The sequence below is a fragment of the Zonotrichia leucophrys genome, chromosome 1A, assembly GCF_028769735.1.
Source record: "Zonotrichia leucophrys gambelii isolate GWCS_2022_RI chromosome 1A, RI_Zleu_2.0, whole genome shotgun sequence".
NCBI lineage: Eukaryota > Metazoa > Chordata > Aves > Passeriformes > Passerellidae > Zonotrichia > Zonotrichia leucophrys.
In genome coordinates, this window is record NC_088170.1 from 33,197,288 (window position 1) to 33,211,649 (window position 14,362).

Genomic DNA, 14,362 nt, shown 5'->3' on the forward strand with positions numbered 1-14,362 from the left:
ATTTTAAGTCTGCAAGCACACTATGGAATGGCACACTGGCTCTCTTTAAGAAGTTGGCTACTAAATTCTCCTCTTCTGTCCCCAGTCACAGCTAACTGAATACCAGCAATGGCAGGGAGAAGCTCCTGGACCTACTTGGTCTTTTTGAGTTGGATACTAACAACAGTTACCAAACTGGAGCCCAAACATTAAATACTATTAAATCCTTTGAATGCAATACAGAAGCACTTTGATTATACCAGCTTTGTGTCATCCCAGATGAGGTCATGACTCTTAATGCTCCTGTTGAATATTGAATATTCCTGCCATATTCAGAAAGCTTGATTATCAAAATTATCCTTCATTCTTTGTGTCTCATGGATAAGTGAAGTTTATACATTTCACACAAAACAGGTTTTACACCTCATTAAACAGATCTGTCTATATTTCCACAATGTAATTCCCAAACAGAATCTGTGCAGTTTACATGCTCATGGCTGGATAGCATGATTATGGTAACTATACAGTAAACTGGGCTTTAGGTCAGAAACTTCTAGAAACCCACAAATCCAGTGGTAGGGATCCAGATTTGGAAGCAGATTAATTTTCTGTGCTCCAAACAGGCATACAAAATGGCACCATTTATTCAAGCTGTTTAACTGAACAACATTTTACTCATATCTAACTTACACTGAGCACTAATCATCACCTGTTTTTAGCAAGAGGAAAAGTCCACAAGGCAAATCATACACAGCCCAATTGGTTTAAACTAGTACTACAAAACTGTGACATGCAGATGCTAATTCTTAGTCTGTTGTAGCAATGCAGAGTAAGTACTTAAACAGGGTAAGTTCAGCATATGAGTTCACATACCTCCTTTTGTAGACACTGGTGAGGAGTACACAGAAGTTCTCAATATGAATTCAATCGCAGGTGTTTACCCCAAACACAGAAGTACACAACAGTACTTGTGAGGCAACAGACTCACTGTAAGACACACAGCCAGAGTCTGAGGGATAACCAAACATTTTACTCATTGATCAGCCCACCTTCTTGGGAAGCACCCATAGAGAGCACACAAAGGTTCACAACTGCCAAAGCATCCCAGGAGTCCTGTTCCTGAGCAGCAGCATGTACCACTGGCTTACAGAAAATTCTCAAATATAGCATTAGTGAGACCTGGGGCATCACCTGCCCCTTTGTTTTCAGGAAGACAGTGGATACATTAATCTAGTCCTTCATTTTGAGTAATTTTTGTCCCTCTTTCACCTCATTATCTGAAGAGCTTCCTAGCAGCATAAGATAGCTAAGAGAGACCTGTACCCAAAGTCCTGTTCACAAGGCAATGCCATGCAGAGGGGATGGCTCTGAGGGGCCTTTCAGGAAAGAAGTGGCCAAGTGGGGTGCAGTGAAAGAGAGGGGAAGAAAACATCTCTGATCGCTGCCTCACCCACTGACTGCAGAGAACATGGAGCAGCACTGAAAGCCAGAGAAGGGGACCAGAGAGAAGCCATGAAGGAATTGGAAAGAGCTACACAAACTTCACACAGCAGGAGATGGGGACTAGAGCTAAAGAAGCCAGTCACAGAGCCTGGAGGTAATTCTGAAAGGATGCTCCACTGGTGGATGCACCCCAAGAGGACAGTATGTCCATTCAGTATGACTGAAGGTGGGAGGCAGTGTTTGTGGGAGAATCTCCTTTGGAAGGAGAGCAGAAAGGGAAATGCCTGCAGAAACAGTTATTGTGAAGCTACCTAAGGTACAGAAAAAATGCCCTTTGTAGCTTCTGAAACAATGCTACTGTGAGCAAATTAACCTGATCAGCCTTTGAACAAACTGAGGTGTCAGACTGTACAGTTCAGAGAAATTGAGTAGAAATGTGCATCAGAATCAGCAGGGATCCAGCAAGTGAGTTTTATGCCATTTAAAATGCCTCAGAAAGGTTGTTTAATGGATATTTCAATACCCAGATACTTAATTTGATCAGAAATGTAATTATCTGTGTCCTAGTTCTTCAGTATACCTAAGTATTTGTCTTACAAGATATTACTTCACATGAATCTCTAGATTAATGCTGTATAAATACCTACATAAAAGTCTTGAATTATGTTCACTGAAAGCTGATCAGAAAACATTAGTACTGCCAGTAAAACACATACCTTATGGTGTTTGCATTAGTAATCCTGACTAGGTTTTCATTTTTACCTTAGCTTTTTACTCATGAAAGAAGATCCTCCCCTCCAAAAAGAAAGTTCTTTTATACAGCTAGAATTAGTTTACAGATTTCATTGAAAAACCTCATTCATCATCCTGATTTCTACCCTTTAGTGGTCAATGTATTTCCACACATGCACTGCTCTAAACCATAATCCACCTGTGGGAAGGCAGTTTCCCCAGGGGTGCCTGGTTGAAGCAGAGTTTAGCTCTTGGCAGGATTAAGCCCTGTGAAGCAGAAGTAGTTTGTAACACAGGGGAGGTCAGAGTACAGTAATTCTCTACGTGAGGCTGCAGATTATATCTCATGTGGCAGGTTGCCAGAGAGCTGCTAGGAGCAGAGAACAAATACAGATGGGAGGAGGTGGATGCACCAAGGGTACAATTACACTGAAATGGCATTGGCTACACAGTGTGACAATAACAAGCAGTAGGAGAGGACAAAGACTAGGGCCTACAATGACCACAAAAGGATGCTCCAGCAGAACTAGCAGAAGAGTCCCTGAAGGTCCCAGCAATGCTTTGTGCAATGGCTGAATTTTCACACCATAGCTCTGTCAGGCATCCTCAGCCCCAACCACCCTCCTTCAGCTACTCTCTCCTCCCAGCTACTGCCCAGAGACCCAAGGCCCACTCCTCATGTGTGCTGAAGGCGCTGTCTCTTTCCCTCTCCTCCATCTTTCTTTTTAAACTGAGTTATGGGGAAGGAGAACTCACATGAGAGAAGTCTGAAATTGCTTAACAAGCTATAAAAAACCCCCTTAGTAAGCTCAGTGATAGATACAAAAATTTCACAGCTTTTCCCTGCAGAATCATTCAGTTATTTCAAAGCTGCACTCATTTCCCAAGCACTAGTTAAGGAACATCTCTTTGTTCAGGAGAGCACTGATGCATGTGCCTACACAAGTGAATACTTTTACAACACAGCAACTTAGAAAGCCAATTTCCAATTGTCTAGGATAAGACAGTCATTTAAAACTATAGGTTTTCCCCTTGGTACAAGAAAATTTTCTCTCTTGCCCTCCCATGTACAACAGTGATAACACATATTTACATCACTTTGTGGTGGTGTCATGAGGCTTCATTAATGCTTATAAGCACTCTGAAGATGGCAAGTCCTACAAGCTTTAAGTTCTATCAAGGCAAGGGCTTTTCAATGCACGCTCAGCCATGTGGTGTGACCCCTCCTATTCCACCTCCCTCGTTAGCATCTCTACAGCTGTTTGCCAAATCCATCCTGTGGAGGAGCAGGACTGCTGCACAGGCCCAGGGAAGTGACCCATTCAAATGAGTAAGGTCAACAGTGCTGATCTCAAGCACAGCAAAAATACTAAGAACACACACATACTTTAAAAATTCCTACAGAAGCAGTGCCAAGTAAGAGAATGTGCTTATGAAATCAAAATGGACCCCAGAAGCAAGAAACAAGTGAACTCACTGGGGAAAGTATTACTTTTTCTTCATTTGATTCAATGCCATGACTCCCTCTGATTCAGTGATTTGTGTCTTCCATTTCTAAATTGTATTCTGTCTAAATATAGTTATCACAGAGCACAGAAAACCCAGCCTGAACACCTGAGCACTTGTTACAGGCAGGCTATTCTGGAGGTGGTGGATCAGCACACCAAAACCAGCATTCAAAAACCACCTCCAGAGTGCTCAGCATTGCTGAGAATAACGACAGCAGCACTTGGTTCATCGGGCAGCTCCTCTTCCTCTGCCCTGTCCCACCTCGCCCATGGAAACCTGGTCCACATACAGTCCCTGGAGCTGGAAACAGGAGCTCTCTGGTTAACTTCTCAGGCACAGATAGCCTTTTTTTCATCTGTCCCCACAGTGCCACAGTCTGACAGTGATCCCACATTCACTGAGGAACCACAAGTGGGAAACCAGAGCAGGCAGGGAAGGTTCCAGTAAACTCGAGCCACCGGCTCTCGAGGACACACGGAGTGAGGCACAGCGATCCCCACCCAAACAGGCATGGCTTTGTCCCCTGGGATCTGCTCTGGCTCCCAGGTGTGCCCCAAGGAGGCACAAGCACCCTCTGCAGTGCTAACAACCTGTGTCATTCTTACAGCAGCATTCTTAGAGCACTGTTTCCATGCCCAGCTTGTCAAAGCACCAGCTTGCCCTCTCTTGACAGCAGTTCTAAAACGGTACACCCATCCCTGAGAGGCTCTAGCAGAAGAATGTCACTGGGGATCCATAATTCAACATCAAGCAGTGCAAAAGCAGGTCAGGACACATGCTGGCACTGCCTCAAGCCCACCTGGGGTCAGGGTGACAGCAATGTCAGGGACAAGGTTCAGCCTAACTGCAGGAGTCCTGGGCAGCTGCTCTCCCTCTGTGCATGGGTCAGCAGCAGGAGCTGCACTTCTGTGCTCCCTGCTGGATAATGGGGCCCAGGGAAAAAAGGGATTTTAGGCAGCAATGAGGAATTCCTAAGCTTTTAAGAGCTGGCAAAGAGAATATGGCCACTTGTAAGTCTGAATGCTAGTTTGCCACAGGAGAATTCATACGATTTCTGCAATTCTAGGAAACTTTTCTTTAATGAAAACATTCTGTCACCACCTGTCAGGAATAAATTTAGGCAAAGAAAACAAGACAATATTGAACTAGAAGGCAGGATCTTGCAAAACATGAGAGCTGATTCATCCCTTCCCATTCCTCCCCCCATCCTACTCCAGGCACCATGCCGAGAATACATTAACTTCACTTGCCTGAGGATTTACATTAGATTACTATCCATTACCAGGGACTTCAGATTCCTTCATTCTGCACCAATGCTGTCTTGGTGTAAGAGAGTACTGAATAAAAGTAACTTCACCTTTTTTTTTCAGTTATTCAGTTTCTGTAGTCTGGCAGTAGAGGCTCCAAGTACAAAAGTCTTGACTACTCAGTCCCACCCCTAGAACTGGTACACCAGTATATTAGGATATAAATCTGTTCTTTTTGTCTCAACATGCATGAATTGCCCGAGTATTATATATGTAGATACACATTCTTGCTTGCTAAATCTGCACTCCTACTATTTAGAATCTGAAAACAGTAGCTGAAACAAGTCACCTGTTGTAGGACTCAGTTAAAAACTACTCTTGGATAAAAAAAACCCTCTTGAATCACACATTAAAAGAATGAATGATAAATAACTATCAGAAGACAGAGGGTTCTATTATCACCCAAGGCTAGGGATATTTTATTCTTCACACCCTCAACTCATTCTACACAGTTTCTGCAACAACAGCACTCAGGATTGCAGCCTAAAAAGCTCTCTGGCTACACTTTTCCCCAGTAATTTAAAAAATTGAAATTTATTCATGTAATATAACACTTCTCACCCTTCAGAAGGACCCTTTTCTGCTCCTTCCTCTCTTTCATTTATTCTCGTGCTCAGCTGCCCCCTGTGCAGGTGTTCTGCAGGCCACAAAAGCACAGTTTGCCCAGACAAGTAGTTGACCTGGCAGCTGCAAGTGGCACTGAAAGCCTTGACAACCAGCCCTGCTTTCAACACCAGAGAAGGGAACAGAAAAAAGAAAAGATCATTGAATCTAACCTTTGACTAAACATCTCCGTGCCAACTTAACTGTATCACTAGTGCCACATCCAGCCATGTGCTGAACACCTCCAGGGACGGTGACTCCACCACTTCCCTGGGCAGTCCATTCCAATATTTGACAACACTTTCAATGCAGAAATTCTTCACAATATCCAGCCTGAATCTGCAGTGGTGCAGCTTGAGGCTCTGTCTTCTTGTCCTGTTGCTGGCTGCCTGGGAAAAGAGGCTGAGCCCCACCTGGCTACATAGAGAGTGCTGAGGTTCCCTCTGAGCCTCCTTTTCTGCAGCCCCACAGCCCCAGCTCCTCACACACTCTCTCTCACTCTCCTGGCCTTTCAGCAGCTCTGCTGCCGTCTCTGGCCACTGCAGCCCTTGCAGTGAGGGGCCCAGAGCTGGGCACAGGGTGTGAGCTGTGCCCTCACCCATGCCCAGTGCAGAGGGACAATCACTGCCCTGGGCCTGCTGGCCACACTGTGTGTGAAACAGGCTCTAAGCCTCAGGAATATACAAACAGACTGAATCTCAGTGGTAAAAAAGCAATGGCAAGTATATCTCTTTGGGCTTCAACATAAAAAGCAAGCAAAAGGATTTCAAAAATCCCCTTTATTTTGAGCAAATCAATATTTATTATACATCCATTCACACTCATTAACTCAAGTAGGCCAGTACCCACGGTTTGCCACCAGGGGATACATCCTTTTTAAACAGTTAATGGACTTTTAATTAATTGTGTTACCTGAAAGTACATCTTGACAAAAAGTAAGATAATTGAAATGCATTAAAAAGTGTGTTTATTCATCTGTCCAGAAATAAGCTGGAAAAGATAATGAGAACATGAAACAAAATGTTTTTTAGAATACCTGTAAAGAATGGAGAACTACTAGGAGACTTGCAAATCAGTCTACTGGTATGAATAATTATATGCTAGCAAATGCTAATACAAAAAATAACAAAACAAACAAACAAACCACAACCACAACAGCAAGAAAACCCCAAACCCAAAAAACTAACTAATTTACAAATAAAAAGATAAAAAGTAGAATATCTGAATCAAACTATCAAGTATTAATACTGTATTGCTGTAAGGGAAAAATTATTTATTTTTCTCCTGGAAAATATTTTGATTTCCCATAAAGAAGATTAAAGAGATTTAAGCTTGCCTTTTTTTTTCTTCAAATAGAGGTTAATTTTTCATTGTAATAGTAATATTTTTCTCAGAAACATATTTTCTGGGTTTTGTTTGGTTTTGGTTTTGTTTGTTTTTTTTTTTATAAAAACCTAATTTTCTATTTCAAAACAGTTTTGATAAGAATAATATGGGCTAGTGAAGCATTTTCTTTCATGATGGTTTCTGGCATTCAAGGGCAAGTTCAACTACATTAAATCCAAGGGCTTAAGATCAATTGTTCAGAAGCAGGAATACAGTGACCAGAGAGCCAGAGTCCTGATTTTAAAGGTCCTGAAGCTTCATGAGATCTGTCAAGATATGCACAGATGTTGGAGCAGGGCAGAAAAGGGGAACTTTAGCCATTTTTCACCTTACAACTGGAGACTATCAAAGCCTTTTGGAAGTTTTACTTACTCTCCAATCAGCTCATCTCTCCCCTTTTTTCCCCATGCCTGCCTATTTTTTTCATATATGTTTCTTAAAGGTAAGATTTAATTGTCTTGTCAGTAGGACAGTATATCAGCAGTGGAGAACATATAGAGGAAAAGATGTTAACTGGCCCTTCTCTGTGTCCTTGGTGCTAGAAAGTGCTTTGTCTTCACCTCAGAACAAGAGGAAATAGAAATGTTCAGCCTGGCACAGACAAGATTTCGATGAACATGCAACCAGCCATCGTGACCTACCCCTGCCCTGAAGGGCCACCTTGAACAAAAGAAATGACTTTAATCAAATCCTTCTGGGTTTAGTTCACTGAAGTCAACCTGTTTAAGACATCTTAGCCTTCCTCCATTTCTTTTCTCACAACTGCAATCTCAAATTATGCACATATTCTGTGAGCAAACAGACTCATAAAACTTTTCTCAGGTGACATGCTTCATCAAGGGTATGACTAACAGGTTCAATATCTCACAAGCAAGTTCAGCAGAAAACAAAGCTCAGTTCTGTGCTGCTAGATGGTAAGGAACATAGAGGTTCATATTAAATCCATGCCTGGATCTTGGCTGGAACAGTGGCCAACAGTGGATATGTTGGGAAGACTCCCATGACTAGAATAACCATGGAATGCTGCTCCCTGGAATCCCTCCCAGCTGCTGCAGATCTGCAGGTCAAGGGGGTTTTGAGCCAGCAGTGTTCACTTTATCCTCAGGGGCACGTTCTGTGAAAACTTGAATCCATGGAAACTCGTGCTCCCCCTAACACCCAGTGGTCACGAATCTCACAGATAAATGCAGAGCCCATTCCTCTGCTCTGAACATCAGGGGCCTGATGGTTTCATTTGATGGCCTCAGTTCTTCTGCTGTCACAGACTGAACAATCAGTCACTTTCTAGTCTTCCTCCCCATGTCAATTATACCTTGCTCTCCTCTCTTATATATACCTTATACCTCAATTATACCTTATACCTCTCTCCTCTCCCCATGTCAATTATACCTTGCTTATCAACAGAGGTGGCAGATCAAAACACAAAGTTGAAAGCACATCAGTCATTTACACGCCATGTTAGAAAGTGAACCCAAGGACTTTGATACATAAACCCCATTGACTTTCCATTACATTTTGATTCCTTATTGCCCACTCTTAAGAAATTTACTGTACAATCTTAAAAAAATAAATCTTAGGGCAGGTTTTAAGTAGATGGTAGATATATCTGAGATATCCCATTGACATTTCTTTATACCACAATAAAGTACTTTCAACTTAAGACCTTGAAAACTGCAGAAAAATCCACTCTATCTTTTAAACATCCTATTTTATATTGCTGAGTAGAAATAAATATCCCTCCATGCTCTAGTGTCTGCCACAGCAAACACTACTGCTGAGCCTGAAGTGTCAGCCTCACTGCCTAGGTCCCCTTTATATCCTTGCCACTTTCAAGTCTTCAAGCACTGGAAAATGTTGACCCCATTTTGATCTGGTTTTGCATCACAGACACTGCTGGAAGAGATGAATCCTGCTGCTAATCAGTTGAATCACAATAAAAAACCACAGCAGAAGCAGTGATGGGAAAGATGAACTCCTTAGCAAAGAGGAGCTTGAGGTAAAAGAAATCCTTTCTAGTCCTTCAAAACTGATATTGATCTCCCACTGAAATCCTCATGCACATCATGAGATTTTTTAGGCACTTAAACACCTGCAGGCACCTCGATTCACTGCAAATTCACTAAAATCCACCTAAACTAATGCCAAGCATGCCCAACTGTAGAAGAAATCTCTGTCTGTCTGTCTGTCCTCCTCCCAAAGGAGAGAGCCCCCTGTCTGAGCTGCCACTCTGCTGTGCTTGGAGCCAGGATTCATTCAGGGCTCCCTCTGCCAGGGTGGCCTGTGCCTTAGCCAGTTAAATTGGCTGCATGTTAACTCAGCTCAATCTAATGCTTAAGTAAGTTATCTGTTGTCATGGATTTAACTGCTGACACATTTCATATTCCCTGAGGGCAGTCAAAATAGTAGAGCCTCTAAAATAGCTGAAAAGGAAAATCTCTGTATTACCTCAACCCTGAAATTTAGTCTTTGACTGACAGTATTATATACTATTTGAAGGCAATTTCTGAGCAGATAAATATTACAAAAGGGCAAGTTTCTTTCCCAGCAGAGCCACAGTGCCATGCTCCCCCATTAGCACAAATTGTCCCAGTTTTTGCCCAACAAATTGTAAAGACCAGACAATGACAACTTGCTAAAAATAAAGCTTTCATTCTGCTGAAATACCTGATGAATAAATTTTATAGCAAGCACTGTTCTGTACCTGGCAAGGTATATTTGTCCCTCCTCACTACATTATGAATTAAACACAACATTAAACAGGCTGAGACTTTTTCCTTTCCCTCCCCATAAGTGCAAAGAGTAGTTACAGATTATTGAGTATCAGAGACCAAACCCACCTAAGAGTATTAAATGAGAGCTAATAAAAACAGAAGTAGCACACAATTTCATCTTCATCACAGATTTTGTTTAGCCCAGCCTGAATTTTCAGTATATTCTGCTCATACTAATTTTGCCTTTTTGTTGTTCCTAAGTACTAATTTCTTGGTGATGTATTTGATTTTCATTATTTTCCAAGTGTAGGCACATCCTTCCTGAAGAAATAACACTGGCAGTAATTGACATGTGAATTTGTTTACCCTAGTGAAAATGAACAAGAGAGATAATATAAGCAGACATAAGCGAGAATTTACATGTAATATGTACTTCAGTGATCTGGTGACAGACTGCTAAGACTGAATAAATGAACTCCTAATACAGTCCATTAAGGCAGGTAGGTCATTGGCAAGAGAAACTGAGAGGAACAAATCCAAAGAGACAAGATTGTTGAGGTCTGGAGAACTGGCTTTCCATCTGTTACCTGGAAATGCAGCCTGTCCTCTCTGCCACCACATTCCTGCAATGTCTAACAGACAGCTTGTCTCCATTAACTACAATGCCAGTCTGCCCTATCTGAATGACCAGGAAGGAGGAGGTACACAAAAACAGGAAAACAACATCAGGGGTTTTCCTCCTGCTTATATATGCATTAGCATTTTCTTACTAATAAGAAACTAAGTGAAAAGAGGGGCATATGGAAGGAAAAGAACCAGATCTTTCATGTGGAATGAAATCAAACAGACCAGCCTCAGCTGGCATTAGTTACACATGCAGCTGCAGCACATACATGTTACACAACAGGGTTCACAAGCAAGGAAGTACTTGGACGTGTCTGTGCCATCTATGTCATTTCTAACTACTTTGAACAGCATGAAGAGCAAGAGAAGCAGTGGTGCCCAGGATGATCTGTACTCACAGCTATCACATTTCTGAAGTCTGAAAAGAGAGTGTAGAGACAAGGAAAGGGGAGGACTCTGTCTGGAACGATCAAACTCCTATAAAGCATCTCAAATACGGTGTCAGCATAATTAGTAATCCATAACCTCGCTAGTACTCCAAGGATTTTAGAAAGTACTCCCTCCGTGAAGAACGAGTTGGACACAAGCAGCTGGAGGAGCCAGAAGGGCTGGTGAGTAGATGCAGGGACTGGGCAAGAACTGTTGAGCTAAGCTCCAGGCCCAGCAGAGAATGCTGAAAGCAGCAGGCTAGCAGAGCATTGCTACTGCCCATCCTTCCCTGCCCATGGTGCTCTCTGTGCCACGCTGCACACCCCGACACAAACAGCGCTGGGTTCCACTCAGCCTGCACTGCTCTGCTGTCCCCACAACTCTGGCAGGGACCTGAGGAGCACAGGGAGGGCTCTCTGCCCCAGAGGTCCCCCTGGGCCCAGGAGCAAACGTGCACAGGTGCTGCACAGCGCATGCTGTGTCACTCCTGAGGCCCTGCCACCATCCCACCCCAGTGACAGGCACAGGGAGCAGCAGGCTCCTCAGGGACATCAGCTACCTGGGAGCCAAGGGCTCAGCCTGGGGAAAGCCCAGCCCAGCCACACCACTGGAGAGCAGCTCCCCAGAGGCACCAACACCTCACTGATTCCACCCATCTTCACAGAGCCACTTTCTCTGCGTTACACTTGAAATTCAGTACATCTCAAGCAGAAAGGGAAACTCACTACATCTCAAACAGAAAGGGAAAGGACATTATTTCATATCTCCAGCCAGGCTTTTGTTATGTTAATGAGGCACCCAAACAACTCTTTTACTTATTGCTCCTTTATGAGCACAGATGGCCTTGGAAAACATGAACCAAATGTAAAGTGTAGATTTAACACAAAGTTTTTGACCCATACTAAATCCCATGCAAGAGCTTGAGCTTTCCAACTCAGTGGCCCAGCTTTATTTATTTATTTACTTACTTTTGAAGCAATCACTGAAACATTAACTGTATTTAGGGACAGGAAAACAGAGGGGTCTCAAATGTTAGGCTTCCTCTTGCTGGCCACAAAACCACATGATGGGGGGAAAATAGAAAAACAAAGGTTTCTCTGTGTTTTATGTTCCCTTTCTGACAGACATAAAAGCAAAAAAAAGGGATGTTAAGATGGAAATTGTATAAAATCCTCTGGAATAGCAGAGAATAAAGAGGAGACAAAGCAGTCAACACTGAAGTTCCATTCCCCATCCTAGAGAGCCATGACATGAAATTAATTTCACTGTTGGCTCCCCACATTGACTACTGTTTTTCCAAGGCATGCTAAGGACTATGAACTCAGTGAGGAAGGCTGCCCGGTGGGATGCCTAAAGCAGAATCAGAGCACTCCTGATTCAAAGTGAGAACTGCAATTTCTTTTTACTTCTTGCTCCACTTGTCTTAAAGGAGATTTACTTTCTCAGATGATTTGTTATGCAGCCTTCATTAGAGCTAAGGTGTTGTCTAAAAATTAGGAAGTACAAATTTGATCGCTTTAAGCTAAAGTTAGCTTAGTTTAACATCTCTCGGCAGTGCTCTAGTTGTGTACAGCAGAGGAATTTAGCACAAGTGGCTCATAATTCACATGGAGGTCAGTCTGTGATGGACAGCTCATAAACATGCAGCACCACAACAGGATGACAGCATAAACCAACCCTCAAAGCCCAATTCAGCCCTTGAGCAGCCACAGAATAAGGTAAGAAAAAGAAACAAAGCTCAAATACCTTGTATCCGCAATTCCCAAGGTAATTTCGCCCTTTGATAAATCCTTAATATAAAATCTTGACCGCCACCTCATCATTTCCTCTCCTTATAGCAAAGGACTATGATGGGCAGTGGAAGAAGATAAAATTCAAATAAAGCATTTGTTCCACATTATTCACTATGAAAGGGTAGAATTATGCAGCTTTCTCTTAACCAGCTTGTCCAAACCAGACAACAAACACACAATAATTAACACTAAGTGTAAAATACTGCTATTTGTAAAAGGGATTAGCAATATGAGGCTTAGGGAGTCCAGCTAAGCGGAGGGTTCCTCCCAAAACAAAGAGAAATCATCTTGCTTATCTGTGTTCCCCTGGCTCTGCCAAACCAAGCACAGCCTTTGCAACCTGGAACTGTGGCTGAGCACAGCTGAAGAGGACCCCGGGCTTCAACCACCTCATTCACCAGGAAGTGATGGAAGAGATTTCCTATGTCTTTTAACATGAATTTTGAGAGATGTCTTACTACTCCAGCTGTCTGAGCTAGGGCACACAGGCTAATGGGCCTAAGGATGTAACAACAAAATTTGGAAAGATCACACAAAATGGGAGCAAGACAGAAACAACAGCGGGACAAAAACCCGAGCAGCTGCGTGATTCACTCTTTTGATAACGTGCCTTCTACACTGGCACTATCCTGCTACAGCACTCTCCTGCTACAGCCTGTTTCAGGATGCAGCCCAAGTCTACCTGGAAGGGAAGCTTCCCTATTAGGAAAGAGCAATGAAAATTGTGATTGGAGCTAGATGTCAGCGAAAGGATCCCTACTGACTTTAAGAGCCTTTGGGTCCAGCTCCGAAGTGGGGTCTGGTTGGGTAGCATGCTCTCCTCGGCTAAGAGCTTCGGGTTATTTTTCAACACCTTTTAGCAACGCCTTGGACTTGAGAGCCTTGCATTCGCCTGCACACAGCACCGCCAGCGCCGCTGCCTAGTGTGGATGCAGAGCTGTTCCCTTCGCCCAAGTCTATCAGTGCCCGAGCTCCCGCAGCCCAGGGATCCTCTGCGGCCGTGCAGGGAACAATAGCGGGGGGAGCCCCCGGCCGCCCGCCCCGCACGGCCGCCGCTCCCGCCCGCAGCCCCGGGCGCCTCCGGCCGCTCGGCGCTCGCCCCGCGTTCCAGCCCGCGGCGGCGGCCTGCGGGGACACCCCGCGCCCCGGCTCTCCGCCGCCGCCGGCAGCCACGGCAACTCCGGCCGGAGCACGGCCCGCCCGGGGAGGCAAAGTTTGCCCGCACCTGGGACCGCGCCCCTCGCACCGCGCCCGCGGCTCCGCGCCCCGCCCGCCCTCACAGGCGCGACTGCCCCGCGGGGCCGCCCGGCGCCAAAGCGCCACCTGCCGGAGCCCCGACGGGCCCGCCGCTGCCCCCGCCGCTGCCCCCGCTCCCGTGCCCGCCCGTCCCCGCCCGGGTCGGCGCCCGGAGCCGGACGGCGGGCGCGGGGCTTACCTTGCGCAGCATGCTGGGCGGGCGGCGCCGGGGGCTCCCCGCCGCGGCGCCGCGCTCTCCCGCCCCTCACGGCGCGGCGGCCCCTCCGTGCGCGCCGCCCGCCTGCCCGCTCTGAGCGGCGGCGCAACGGCTGCGCCCGCCACGAGGCAGCGCGGCCGCGGGGGGGGCCGGGCGGCGGCGGCGGCGGTGGGTGGGCCCGGCCCCGGCCGCGGCCCCCGCCCGCTGCCCGGAGCCGGGGAGAGCGCGAAGCGGGCGCCTGGCTCCCGGCGGCTCCTTGTCACCCCGCGTGGGCGCCCGGAGCGCTGTGGAGAGCCCCCCGCGGAAAGCAGCGCTCGCCCCTGAGCCGCGTCGCTTCGGTCCGGGTCACGGCAGGGCAGGACCGGGGCTGCTCCCTCTGGGGATGGCTGGAGG

At 45.5% G+C, this 14,362-nt stretch overlaps 1 protein-coding gene across 3 annotated transcripts in view; it reads right to left on the bottom strand.

The window, feature by feature from the left end:
• The window catches only part of TMCC3 (transmembrane and coiled-coil domain family 3), a 132,810-nt gene extending 118,756 nt beyond the window's left edge, over window positions 1–14,054 (bottom strand). The window contains exon 1 of one of the 3 annotated variants that reach the window (XM_064702068.1): window positions 13,952–14,054. In XM_064702068.1, coding sequence (XP_064558138.1) covers window positions 13,952–13,963 — 12 coding nt within the window. In that variant the 5' untranslated portion in view covers window positions 13,964–14,054. Of the gene's footprint in view, window positions 1–5,531; window positions 5,562–13,951 lie in introns of those variants that run through there. The other 2 variants (XM_064702067.1, XM_064702070.1) reach the window with 2 other exon arrangements.
• Between the last annotated feature and the right edge of the window lie 308 nt (window positions 14,055–14,362).